Below are 14,863 nucleotides of genomic sequence, written 5' to 3'. Positions count from 1 at the left end.
ATTGTGTATGTAGAGTAGCAAGAATATCAGCGTGATATGCAGACAAGGGCTCAAAGGCTGCTGTTCTGATCCCTCCAACCTACACTGATTACTCCTGACATGACCTCCTGTGTGGCTTGCGTCTGCGTGTATCTCCTGCTTCGTCTCAGCTGGCCAGGATTTGGCCCCGCTGTGGCCTGTCTGGCCAAAATCCAGGAGCTCGCCTCTCTTAACTTCCAACACTCACTGAGTCTTTGGAGAAAGGCAGCAATGACACTGTGAGTTTAACTTGATTGATTGTTTTCATAACGATCCTTCATTTCATTGCTCATATTAATTCACGATGAGTGAAATTCACTCGGTTGTTTTCCAGAACCTGTTGTCCTGCAGCTAGTTGGCTTGTCAATTGTGTTCTTTACCACAGCTTGTCACAGCCCAGCTAGGGACAGCAAATGGAGACAGGCATAGTTGTCTGTCTGTGTTTGAGAGGCGCCTGCCACCTAATGACGTCTGACAAGCGAGACAGTGGCGGCTTTTGGTACTCGAAAACTGTTTTGGGGTCACAGAGATGTGATCTGTAGGAAGTGAAGGGCTTATCAGATAACGTCAGCATTGTCTCCTCGCTGACTGCCAGAAGTGGAAAACTTAAATTTCACAGTTTAAATCCCAGGCATTTGGTTCATGGTCCTGCATAAGGAGGTGGACAATCAATTCTGGAGCAGAGAGAGCTTCCTTGATCTCCACTATGCTTACCGTAGCAAGTAAGCATACGCTACAGACATGAGAGGTCAGAACTGTGGTGTCATGAGAGAGTTTTTGTGGCACCAAAGTGATTATGTACAAACAAAGAGCTGAAAAAATGAAAGAGTTGAGGAAACAGTCTGTGAAATATGAAGGTAAAGTGTATGCTATCTGTTTTCTTTCTCTCTCACAGGCTCTGATGCGCCCAGGTCGTCTTGACCGAATAGTCTTTGTGCCTCTCCCAGATGCTCCGACTCGATTGGAGATTTTTTCTCTCCAGTTTCGTAACATGCCAGTGGCAGAGAATGTGTCTCTTGATGATCTGGTAAATCGGACCAACAAGTATTCTGGAGCAGAGGTGAGCTTCATTTGCATACATATTTTCTCTTAATGATACAGAATAGTTGCAAAGAGGAAGAGCTTTGAAGTAGGTATTATCAAATTAAAGATGACTATATCCCTATCAAACATACATGTGGACGTGTATATTGATATTGTACATTTTTGGAAAAAAATGAATCATTAAAAAATTAAGTTGACAATTTGTTTAAAAGGTGGAATTATAGCTGAGAAAGGGGTGTAATTGAAATCTCTTGAGATCACTATGAATGCATTGGGGTGTTGTGTTTGTAGCTTGGCAACAGCTGATGACATCACATTCAACATTCAAAGGTAACACAGATTAATTCTGCCTGTGGACAACACCAAAGGAAACTCACATCTAATAGTTCAACATCCAGGGTGCAGCTCAGATTTTGAAGATCAATCCATTCAGAAAAAAGCACTGCAATCCCTACTCCTTTCAGTCTTGCCGCTCTGCCTGCAGTCTCTGTCTACCTGTAAAGTCTGAAAGCTGGAAACAGTGGGGCTTAAGTCTGGAATGTTTTCCATCAATCATGTCTCTATTAAACATAAGAGTGCATTCCCACTATTCCCGCTGTGTCCTCGTCAGCACTTGAGGCTTTTGCGTTGCATTTGTGAGGGATCTCACATTCCCTATGACGATCAGGGTAAAAAATGGTCCAGACTTCCTCTGTTTTGCTCCTGCCTTGCATCCTAGATGTCTCCTCTTTAACTTGGCCTGATTGGGGTATTCCAGGCTTTACTTTAGCTTTGGAAAGCTCAATCAGCTACTCCAACATGTACATTTTTGTTTGTGTGGTTACTCATAATAACGAATGTCAAAAAATGCCAAAAGTACCCACAGAAATCATTCCAGCACCCAAACCAGCATAGAGAAATGTTTCAGTAGAAATATTTCTTAATCGAAAAACTTAACAAGTTTGGTCTCTGCTACGAGCTATCAAGCTCTCCTCTTTTAAATTGTATTATTGATGCTAACAAAAACTGCAAAATGATATGAAATTAGAATAAAAGATGATCACTTACTGAAAGATTGCAAAACAGTCAAGCATTCAGATTTATTTATTTCCCACCCAGCTCACACTTGTCATGTCAACATAGTTAAGTGGAAATTAGGTTCAATCAATTCTAACCAAATCCCTGCATACACAAGCCTCCATCTTACCATTCTTACTTCTTTTGCTAAATAAAAAACTTGTTCTGTAGAGAAATGTTACTGCACTTTTCCATGATGTCTAAATCGTGTCTGTGCTGTGTCACAGAGCGCCCTCGTGATCTCTTTGTGGACGAGGAGTAGTTGTACAAACACTTCTTTGTGTGACAGATTTGTCTCTCTGCATTTGTCTGCCGCGTGATTCACATTGTCTTAAGCAGAAAACTGCCTCTGTCCTGCAGGACACAAATAACTTCTAGGAAAAAAAATTCTAAATTCTAAATTCTAGGAAACCATACAGAGTTTTAAGAAGAATGTATCACAATTTGGACAAAGAAACTCCTATACTTACATAGTAAGGCTTTTTTGTGTGTCTTCTCGACACTATGTTGTTGACTGTTAGGGTTTTAAGATTTTTCTCTCTATTCTGTCTTGTTTCTGTCAGATAAATCATGTTTGTCCTTCACCTACAAACTGACCCGTAGTTCATGCTCTGTTTGACAGAACAAAAACATTCCTCTGAGACGTACAGTATATCTTTGCCCCTGAATGTAAACCCCTGCTGCATGCTTAGACTTCAAGGGTTAGGGACATGATAAAAATGTCATGCTGGTCTTCTGACAGGCTTGGAAAACAACCATTTTTAAGCACACTCAGACACTGTGAAAACACAGATTTCATTGTTGTCACAGTCATTCTTTCTGTCTGACATGTTTGTGAGTACTTTGCTTTGCGCAGAAAAAAACATTATGGGTCGCATCTTTCATTCGACTCACTGAAACAGCACAGAAGCTCATTTTTGTTTCATCACACAAATGGGACATTAAAACCTTTCATTTTAAGTCTGCACACTTTTATAAATACAAACCACTTCACACCACCAGTTTGCTAGCTTGTGATTGCAATTGCCTGAAAATGTGTTTTATTATCCCCATGAATAAGAACTGTCTCTGCTTCCAGCTGGCCAGCTCTGATTACATATAAGGACTTTAAATCTCCTGCTTGGTCAGACAATTCAGCATAGAAAGTTGTTCTGTTGGAGCAAAACTTTGACCTTCAATCTGAGCTGATTCTGCTCGTTTATACTCTACCTTAAATACGCATACGGACAGAGCCTTTTGTCTGTCCCCTGTGTTCATTTCGTGTGTATTTTGGTATGTTTTCAGAGACCTTGCGGATGCGTACCTGAATGCAGCAAACCGAGCAGTACCACTGGACATTATGGGGGCAGTGTTGAGCAGTATAGCTCACATGCGACCAGTAATAGGAACAAACCAGAAAAAGACACAAGCAAAAATGGCGGAACTCCATCCACGTGCCATAATATATTTAATGGCCGCACAGAACACCGCCGTCTACTGCGCTGCCTCTTTTTAGGTCTCTTTCCGAGAAGGTGCATTATTTTTTATCTCCACTACCGTCACCATGTTTGTTATTATCTGAAACTGACGTCAGAACTCGGAAGTAAAGTCTGAACTCTGCACTGCCCTCTGGTGGATGTATTGCCTAACAACCATGCCAACATAAAGCGTGTATGGGAGTATTTGGGCGGTGACAGCGTTTGAAACACACATACCTATTTACATGAAGGGAGTATAAATGAGCCTTAGGGCCCAATCCCACAAACACCCCAAAAACATAGTAAGTTAAACAGAATCTTTGGACCTGATCCAATTGGCTTTTACTTCACGACAGCTGTACCTTTTGTACTCATAATCCTCTTAATTTCTCACTGCACTGAAGCTTGAATGTTGTTCTTCACTTGAATGTCTCTACCTATATAAATAAATGTAAAGTGTAGAAATGTAGATTTTACATAAAATACTCCAACTGCAGCCATTATAACAGGAGCCGCCTTTCAGACAGCTAGTGATCATGTAGCTATCTGCGCCAAGGCCGAAAAAAAGTTAAGTTTATATGTTCTCCTCTGACTTTCTGCTGGACAACGTTGCCTATTCCATCCCTCAGATTCAGCTGGCGGGCCTCATTCTCTATTTTCACTCCTGTGTAGTTGTGCAGTTGAATTAGTTGTATAAATGGTATTTATGTCATAGACTGGTATAGACGGTATGTGGGTAGCGTGCAGGTTCACCATCAAGAACAAGAAGGTCATTCAGTGTTGCGTGAGAGAGCTGTGCTCACTTCACATTGGTCAGTTAAAAACTGTTGAGTTCAGTTGAGAATTCACGCTCATTTTAATGCGTTTATGCATAACACTGTTCTTAGGTCAGTGTTAAGTGGCTCAACAAACAAAGAGACACATTCCTCTGAAAATGATGAAGTACAAGGACTTGACTGAAAATAAGTGAAAAAGAAAAGCTTTGAAAGACCTTCACAAAGCCTGGAGAAATATTGCTCAAGACCACTTTAAAAGATTACGAGAACGTCTGGCTGCTTGGAATCAAAATATAAAGAAATATGCGGTGGTTCAAGGCTTCTGCTAAGTACTGTGCTCAGTATTTTCAGTTCTCATATTAAATGCCAACTGTTTTCTTCTCCTATCAAAAGCAGGGATTCACCGTTTTTCTGCATTTTATATGGGTGTGTATGGATATAATATCTTTTGTTTGGGTTGAATGAGCCATTTCAAAACATTTATGAAAAAACGATGCCGGAAACCTTTCACTCTGCTAACTGATAGTAGTTGATTATCTAATTAAATGTGACAAGATGTCTTTTTTCTAGAGTTGGGTGCTTTTACTGCCAGAGATATGCCTTTGTCAATCAGTAATGCTACACTTGAATAGCCCAAAGCAGATCATTTGAAATTTTCATTTTTAAACTTTTAGTACATGACAGAAGATCATTTTTCTCCCATCTGCAGCATTAATTATCCTACTCATATTTCATTGTTGCCAATGTTTTCTGAACTGTTTTACCTATTTGAATTCATGAAAATTTGCATGCAAATCTCTCTTCAGCAAGCTCAGAGATCTGTTCGGTACTTCTCAAATCCAGTCTAATCAGGACAGTGTAGTATTGAGGTGTCTTCTTTTTTTAACATATAATTCTCTCTATGGCAGTTTGAGGCCAACATTAGGGCCCCCTCATATCCTGCAAATACAACATCTTTGCCTGTTCCCTGACTCTGCAACCCCCACCCAAAATTCAGCCTAAAGCAGGCGTACACCTGGAGGAGGTATGCAGCACGAAACCAATCCCCAGCTATCAGGTGTTGTATTTGACATCAGGGCTTCTGGTGTAGTGTCTCCTCTGAGGAATGGAGGTTTGCTGTCACTTGCCATAGAGTTTTTCAAACCCCACAAAAATTCAAAGGCATGCCACAGTAAAGCTGATAAGAGCTCGTAGGTGGAAAGAAAGCTGGGTCTCACCTGTGCGTGTGTTATATTTTACGTGCCAGTGCTATAGATCAAATTTGATTAGATGAAACTTTAAACTCCCTGATCGCTGAGGGGAAGTTTGAGAGAAAACAGGATACAGATAACAGAACAACACAGCACTGCAGATAACGCTGTGTTTACAAGAAACGAGCCCCAAGGGACAAATACAACAAATCAGCAAGTAAATAAACAAGTAAATCTCCCAACAAATGGCATGTGGCCGTCAACTGTTGACATCTTGACTGGCTGCTCTTTTATTTGAATTTGAACTTTTTACCATCAAGGCGTTGTTGTTAGCGCCATGACAACGCAGCATGACAGGAACAGGTTTTCATGTTGAAAGTATCACCTTCTTTATTGGAAAAATACTCAAACCATTGTTTAGGAAACAAACTGCTTTTTCTTTTAACCCCAGATGTTATCGCTCCTCAAATCTTACTTAATTTGTGTTTCCTGCTTCAGGAAGACACCAGTCACTGCAGTTTACAGTCCATTAAACGAGAGTCTATTTGCTTTGAAAAGAAGGGAACAAAAACCAACCAATTCATCAGAATAAAAGATGACATCCCAAATGCAAAGTGTTTGTGTTGGTTAGAGGTTTTTTGAATCAATGTTTCACCCAGATTTTTCGTATTATTCATTTTCTCTTCGGATTTCCAACCATTTATCTGATAAACAAGGATAAATATCAAGTAGCTTTTCTGTGCTTTGTACATTGGAATGCTTGGGGTGAGGCTCTGTGCAGCTGCACTTGGCAAACAATAAAAATTCTCTTCAATTCAATTTCATTTATATTGTGCCAACCCACAACAGCTCTCATCTCAAGGCACTTTTCAAAGAATGCAAACAAGTTAAGTTAAAGTCCATCTTCATGCAATCCAGATCATTTCAATTCAACATAATTATATTTACGCAGTGCTAAGCTAGCTAAGATATCCTACAGATCGCATCAAATCTTCTGTTGGAATCATCCCTCTGTCATGAGCATGCATGGGCTGATGGGAGACAGAGAGGAGGGAGAACTCCCTTTTAACAGAGCCAGAAAACAAAACAAAAAGCTGGAGACCTCAGACAGAACCAGATTCCGGTTGAGGGGCATGAGGACAGGCCAGAGGAACAAATAAACTGAAAAACACCAGGGAGCTCGCTCCACAATCAAGGCCAACAGTAGCACAAGTAAGAGATGGCACAGAACCACCTGAGTAGAAAAAAGAAAGTTTTTTTAATCTGAACCCATTTTAACCCATCTCAAACTCAAACTGGCAGCCAGTGTCACAGTAAAGGGGCCTGATAACTGAAGGCTCTGCCTCCCATTCTACTTTTGGAAACTCTAGGAATCATAGGTAAGCCTGCAGTCTGAGAGCAAAGTGTTCTGTTGATAAATGTGAAACTATAAGGTCTTTAAGGTACAATGGAAGCACATAATTAAGAGCTTAGTATGTGAGGAGAAGAATTTAGATTCTCTTCTCAATTTAACACTGAACCAATGAAGAGAATCTATATATCACTAGAAGATTAAGATAAAAGGAACGGTAAGGGAGAGATTATGGTTTTCAAGTAAAATCACTGTGATATGATGAGTCACAGTATAGGCACACAAGTGGAGGATAAACATATAACATATAATACAACGCTGCCAATGTAGGAAATATGCTCATTTCAGTTAGCTGTATAAATCTAACATCATAGCCTGAAGACAAATATTGTTTAAAAAGTTAACGTCTTTCAAACACATTATGATGCCAAACAGAGACCTCAAACACTTCTTAGTTGAAAGACTGAAGCCTGCACTTCTTTTAAACATGCATTATCTTTTAATTTTAGAAAAAAGCATCTTTATATGTCTTGTCACTTACACATCTCCTGGCAAAATTAAAATCTTCTATAACTACGTGGCACAGAAAATCTGGACCGCTTGTTATCTATGCAACCAAGCAGTGATCCATTATGTTGGAGTTTGCAGGCTAACTTGTAACGCAGTGGGCAGCTGGATGAGCTGCAGTGTCAGTCAGCCATGGTTCAGGCTCATGCTCATAAATCATCATCAAGTTCATTCTGAAGCAGGAGGCTGCGAAGCACACTGGTCTGGTCATGTTGAGGCTTTGATAAAACTACTGTAAATGTTGGTGCCATTTTTGTGGTGTTTCCTCACCTCAATATGAACCTTTTGAATGCTTCCGCATGCTCTGTTGATCTCTCTTAAAATCCACTTGAGCAGTATAGATTTATTTTTACATTTCCAGATTCTGATAGTATTCATTGCTACCATGGCTTATTTTTTGTTAGAGTCAGCCTCATTGCCTAATAAATCAAGATAACATACATGTGTAGACATGTGACACAAGCCCTTCTGAGACTGAGACTCGGACCTCACATCTCCATTGACCTTGTTGTTGATTTCCGTTTTCGGTGCTAGCCAATCAGAGAGCCGGGTTTTCTTCCTCCTCATGTTTTTTTCCTCACTGATCAGTGCTCATTTTGGGCAATAGCACCCCAAACAAGCAGCTGTTGTAACTGCAGTTTGGTCCACTTTCAAAACGGCAGTGTGAAAGTAAACCGAACCAAAATTTTCAGCATTCCCCACTTGAGTTCCTCAGACTAACCTATTATGAAAGCACCCTTAAATGCTTTCACACTGAGCTCAAAAGCCAGATTTTAGCAGGTTTGCTCACCAGCGTTTAATGGGCTATAATGTGCAGAGAAGGCATGTGCATCACTTTTAAGGTGATGTGCAAAAGATTTATTTAGCGCAATTCAGTTGTTTGTCTGACAACCTGAAGCTTTGACTTTAATTGTATACTTGGGATTTTAGACTTGTTCAGAGAGAAGACGGTTACCGGTTTGAGAACAGGAGGTGTGGGGGTGTCATTCAAGTGGAAACGGTTGTTGTCAGCTCGGAGCTAGAAGCTTGTTAAAATCACCTGTCTTCTTACCTGCCCGGACTGACATCTGGTTTCCCAGCTGTCAACTTCCCACTAACCTCTTCACCCTGAAGACACCTTTAACTCACTCTCATCCCAGAAAATAGCTTCTGGCTCTTCTTCCTTACTTCTGCCATCGCTCGTCCAACATGAAGCAACATTTGATACTGTAATCACAGTCTTCTTAAAAGGAGACGAAGGACTTTACTTGTTTCTGAAAGAAGGTGTGATGGTATTCCACTTCTCTTTTTTTTACAGTTTATGATCAAGCCCTAACAGGAAAAGACCTGGGGGATTTATCGCACCCTGTCAGTTAGTTCCAGCTTTGTTTGGAGCTTTGTCCAAAAACCAAGGCCTTGTCAGCTTTCAGTTGTTCTCTCTTTTTTTTAGATCTATTACATCAAAATAATTCACTTCACATTAATGTTTATTGCTGTCGGGGCAATACATTTTTCACTGGAAAAATGTGATGCCATGTTATTTAATACAGTATCACCACAATGTACAGGTATTTTTTCATGTTCCATCTCGAATTCTCGCACAGGTCTTAAACTCTCGAACTCTGGAGAGAAGATGAAAAATGATAAAAGAAAAAGCATTTTGCCAGCATTTTGCCAAATGCCAGCTTATTCAGAAGATGAGCAGTAGTAGAAGAAGTCATCGATCTTATATGGCTTTGGATTTGCCACCTAGTATGTCCTAAATGTTTTCTACTTTTGAAAGCATGACATTAATGAATGGGATTTGTTGATGGGAACTGGTAACAGATCATAGTCCGTAGAGAAAAAGTGTAGTATAGCTCCATTTTCCTTCCTCAGTTAGCTCACAGCTCCCGTCATGCTAAACGTTCCACTCCCATTGCAACATGATGATGTGACAGACTAAACAGCGTAATACTCGGTGGTCACAGTTCCCGTCACACTACCCTGCACAGTATAATTGGCCACAAAAACATTAACATCTCATCATCTGTGAGCCTGGATTTTGAAAGTACTATGTGTTGGATGCATAGAGAAGCCTTATTTTACAGTTTCTGGTGAGACTTTCAGCAATAAGTGAAAAGTATCAACCTCACAAACAGAAAACAGATAACTCGACAGCCAATTAGGAATTTAGAGCAACACTAGATCAGAACAACAGGTTCCTTGAGAGATATTTGGATTTGAAAAGCTAGTGCTCATGGTCAGTCTAATCAAAGTCGGTCAATACAAAATGTTCAAAGGGCTTAGGATTGCCTCACCCATGGGAATGTGTTAGATATCTTTAATTTGGAGAAATGTTTGTTTTTGTGTCTCTTTCTGTTGATACTCATTTTAAAAAATCTGATTTATTTCTGTATTTTGTTCTGTTTTTTTTAGATAGAATGGAAAATAAGACACCCTGACTTCTTTGTCATGGATCTCCCCTCGGGTGCTTGATTGACAAGTGACCTCTAAGAGGTGGAGTGCAAAAACACCACAGTAACGAGTGCTTGGCAGATGTTGACAAGTTGTTGACAAAAAAGGGAAAAAAATTTGGTCATGTTAAGCACAGAAGTGGAAGTTGATTTTAGAGAGGCCGGAACAACTGACAGGAGGCACCGACCCTGCTGTGTGGGGTCTCACAGGGTTTTAACATCTAGGTTTTTCAGGCATTTTAATAAAACCTCAAATTGCACCATTCAGCCATATCAGAAAATCTATAGTCGCAGATGCCTTTGACCGACTGCGACCTCCATAGCGGTGGGTCTTTTCCTTCCAACAGGGGGAGAGCTGTTTGGTCCAAGCCCAGGTGTCTGAGACGCTTGGCTGACATCCATTCAAACTCACTGGTGCAATTGTTTTCTTAACCCTTTTTTTTTCATGCTGGCAACAGCAAGTCTGTTCCGATGCAGGACGTACAAATCAGGCAGATCAACAGTCTGTCTTGACGTCAATGTGCTGCCTGTGATGCTTAATATTTCCCTTTAATAGATTACTGAGCACCGCTGCTGGTTCATCTTGAGTCCATGAAAGGATATAGGAGTTGTCCTAGAATGATGGATTTCTTTTTAAACCCATTTTTTAACATAGACATTTTAGCAGATGTGCAGGGTCTGCAGAAGTTTGCTTACAACACTTAAAACCCTAGGAAGAGTTTGAAGACAAATAAGGCCTTGCATAATGATACACACAGACACACACACACACACACACACACACACACAAGAAAAACCACCCACACAGGAAGACAAATGGTTTCCTCTTAACACCTGTTGTGGTTGTGGCTGTTCCTCCTCTGGCTCTGTGTGTTGTCTGTCTGATTTATGGCCTGGTATTTGTTGTTGCAAAGATTTTTATCACCAAGGACACAGGCACAAAAAACTGCATCAACAAAACGTGTTGCTGTTTGTATAACAGTGACATTACACAATGTATAGACCTAATATCAGCCATTAACAAGGAAGGAAAAGATTAGATGAGAAATATATATATGTATATATCATGTGATCATAAAATAAGCCTGGTCGGCTTTAGTGGAATGTGCATCTGATGAGCTCTGAGGTTGGCAGAAATTCCCAAAATGTGCTGTAATATCTAGTCTTGTGTGTGTAAATGTATTTTATTTTAAGTGGCTAACCCACACAGTGTTTGCTGCCACTTAAAAAGACATTTCTGATTTGTAAAATGCAGCTTACAGTTGAACAAAGTGGTGAGGAAAAAGCCATTCACACCTCTTTTCTTCTGTGTGATTGTAAAACACCTCACTTCATTTCCTCCCCACCAAGCCTTTTGGCTCTTCACATTGTAAATATGTTGTTTTAGTTGACACAGTTAAATTAAGGTTCAAATAAAGAAAACAGTTCTCTCACTGTTTTAGCCAGCAAAACTGTTGTGGTCTGCAGAGTGCCAGCCATCACAGAGGAAAATGTCTCCAATTGATCCTAATTTTACATTTTAAATATATAAAGCCTTCATTGTGGTTTATGCTCAAGTACACGGTGACCACCAATTGGATTTTTCCTGGGAAATTCGAGCCCTCGAGTGTACCCAGCATCCAGTTTCCTTTAGCCAGACAGGAAGACAAAATGTGGGTAGCAGAAGCATTAAAAAAAACTGAGCAAGGAGAAGAAATAGAAATGTGGAAAACAAAAGGAAAACAAGGAGTTATTTCAGATATTTCATATGTCAGCAGTGGGATTGTGGTTAGGTTCAGGTATAAGTGGTATCTGACAAATACTGTTCCAAAATCAGCCGAATTTTACTTGTAAGAATTAAAATACAGACACACAAAAACTAAATCTGTGTGTTGCTGCTTTTCTGATACACATCAACATCATTGTGCATATTATGCAGGTAATATGTGTCTTATGAAAGATGGAGCAAATGAAGGGGAGGATGACAAAGGTGGAGGTTCACCTACACTGACGTTTCTAAATGCATACACACACACACAGCTGTCTATAGGTCACTTCTGTGTGGGTGTGTTTGGTAAATATGCCATGACTGCCTTCCTAAAGTCCAGGGAGAATGTGGTGCTTTCATTCGTATGATTAAGGGGCGAGGACAAATATGCCCTTAAAGATGAGGCCCCAGCTATACCCCCTACACTCACACACACTCACACACACACACACATGCAAAACATAACACTGTGTGGCCCCAACACAGGTGCTATCCCATATGGGTCTTTCCAAAACATAAAATGGCTTTGGGTTTAATCGGACAACACACACAAGTTTCAGTCGAACTATCTGTTCACAGCATTGGGATAGAATTTTAGAGTGACATAAGAAAAGCTGTACAATACACAGAAAATGCATGTTAGTTATGTCATAACCTGAGTCATTTACTAAGCATGCACCCATAAATATGCTCATAGATAATTACAACATAACTACCATCTACAAGAGTCCTCTTGCCAACACGGTAACCTGTCCTCGTTGCTATTTATAGCCACCAAACGTTGCCACAAGCAAATCTCATCTAAGCTTAGTGCAGCAGAAACTCAAGGATGTTCCACATAACAAGAGTGCAGTACAATACTGAGCTCCCTGACAGGAAGTCTATCAATAAAGTAGAATGAAGTAAAATACAACGACTGTTTTAAAAATAAATGGTTGCTGTGCAAAAAATGGATCAAAACAAAATGCAATCATTTTCAAATCTCATAAGCCAATATTTAATCCACGAATAGACTGAGAAAACATAACAGATGTTGCAACAGAGACATTTTATAATTTCATGAAATATTAAGAGCTCATCTGTAAATTAATGACATCTGAAAAAAGTTAGGACGGGGCAACAAAGCACTAACAGAACAGGTGGTTCTAACCAGAAACAGCTGGAACAACGTGTTGTAACTAATTAGGCAAATTGACAAAAGGTAAAAAACAGTTTTAGTTTTAGAAAAAAGAGCCCCCTAGAGTGGCATAGTCTCTCAGAGGTAAAGATGGGCTGAGGTGCAGCAATGTGTTTGATATTTGCAAATCATTGCATTCTGCTTTTATTTACATTTTACAAAGCATCCCAACTTCACTGGTACCTGAGTTCCGATCTGTCGTAGACTAAATACTAAAGAAACATGTTCTTATCTTTCTTCCCTTGACATGGCAGCAGTTAGTGACTTATACCCGGATGGGAGAGGCGTATAAGATAGGTTAAGTAATTGTCCATCAGAAACGGCTCTTAAGATTTGCTTTATGAATGATCCAGGAGATACAGTATTATTGAAATTCCACAGAGAAAGAAGTTTTGTGTTTGCATCGACATGAAGTTACATCTTAGAAAAGGTCGATTGAAACTGAGAAAGTCTGAAAAAGTTGAGGTGGTTTTTACCTTTTACCAAACAAAGAATTGATGCATCTTATGCACCTTTTGGGAATCGGTTTTGATGCAGAAAACACTTTTCTTGCATGGTACGGCAACCATCTGCTGTTTCCACCCAGTGTCACGACAGATCATCATGTAATTGCTGTTGGTCAACATTGCAAGAACGTTGCCGTTTCCCACCAAAGGCTTGATAATTGTGCAATTACTGCATATTCCTCACTCTGTTCCCTGCACAGATACAGCTTAAGTCATGATTTGTCACCACGTCAATGTCCTGTGTCTCCATACGTGCTCCTACATGATGATGTCAACTTTCCATGAGTTGCTAGTGTTTACTTGTCCTCAAATGCTTATAAGTGGGTTGGAGAGGATGGTGAAAGGTGCAGGCCTGTGTTCAAGATTCGACCTGCACAATATTTTCAGCAGTCATTGTACTTACTTACCTCCCACTCAGGATTCTTTGCTTTTCTACTGCGCCGAACGATTAGAGTTTGGCATTAAAAATACACAGTTGGGTCTATATGTTGCAGAATATGTGGTTTGACAGCTACTACATGGTTGGGATTATCTCATTTTAACTTCCCAGCGTCACAGTCATTCACATGAAAGAGCAATCAGAACATTCCTAATGTAAACAATTTCCTTAAGTCCTCTTCTTCTCTGTTTGGCCAAGCAGATTCGTTCTGTTTATGTCCTTTTTGTCACAGTTTTGTTTTTATCTAGTCACCTTTATTTTATACTTTTATCATATAATTACTCTATTACCGCCATGCACAACATATTTTTTACTGCCACCTGTAAACCACACAGACTAGTTAATTTGCTCTAAACATGGTAATGAAGAAGGGTTTAATGCACATTTTCTACAAAGTAGTATCGAAATAATGAATTGCTGGTTGAAGTCTGCACATGCAAAGTACCAAACAGTTTGGGATCATGGAAATGTGTGCTAGTATGAGAAGTGAAGTGCACACTGTGATAAAGACTCTGCATATCCATGTTTTCCTATAGATGCTCACATTATGCTTTTCAACTCACATTTATCTCTGCTGCTGGGAGACAATGAGAGAGACATCGATTTCTTTAATAGAAATGTAATTTTAATGTAATGCTTACTTGCTGTAGACTAGGAGATAAACAGATAAACAGCTATGTGAAGGTCTTATTATGGGTTGATATACTGTTAGGACATCAACTATCTTCCCTCTGTCTCTATTGTCTCAGCTGTAACAAATGGTGAAGAAAACCTCCCGGTTTCGTCATCACTGTTTTTTGTGGAATCTAAATTCCTCTGCTGAGAGCACAAGCATGCGCACGTTCAGCCACGGCTCACACACTCCGCTCTGCTATTTATGATCATGTGCCATGTTTCCGTTCTCCCCGTCTCCCCACGTGACTCTCCTCCCTCCATGCTTAACCTCACCTCCCTCTCTTTAACCTTCTCTCTCACTCTTTCACTCACGCCTTGTAATCTTAAATAGGTTTCACATGGAGTTGTGGTCAGGCCTTGTTTCTCTTGGCGGAGGCATGTCACTGCAGACACTTCCTCTTTGCCTTTTTGGAGGATGAAATGTT

General features: G+C 40.0%; 1 protein-coding gene across 1 annotated transcript in view; it reads left to right on the top strand.

Moving 5' to 3' along the window:
- The window catches only part of afg2a (AFG2 AAA ATPase homolog A), a 114,846-nt gene that overhangs the window by 92,073 nt on the left and 7,910 nt on the right, over positions 1–14,863 (top strand). Inside the window, exon 16 of the mRNA XM_072395193.1 lies at positions 914–1,078. Coding sequence (XP_072251294.1) covers positions 914–1,078 — 165 coding nt within the window. The remainder of the gene's footprint in view (positions 1–913; positions 1,079–14,863) is intronic.

Source organism: Leuresthes tenuis, unplaced genomic scaffold (assembly GCF_036924035.1).
Source record: "Leuresthes tenuis unplaced genomic scaffold, fLeuTen1.0.hap1 SCAF_11, whole genome shotgun sequence".
Lineage (NCBI taxonomy): Eukaryota > Metazoa > Chordata > Actinopteri > Atheriniformes > Atherinopsidae > Leuresthes > Leuresthes tenuis.
This window is presented reverse-complemented; position numbering and strand designations above follow the sequence as displayed.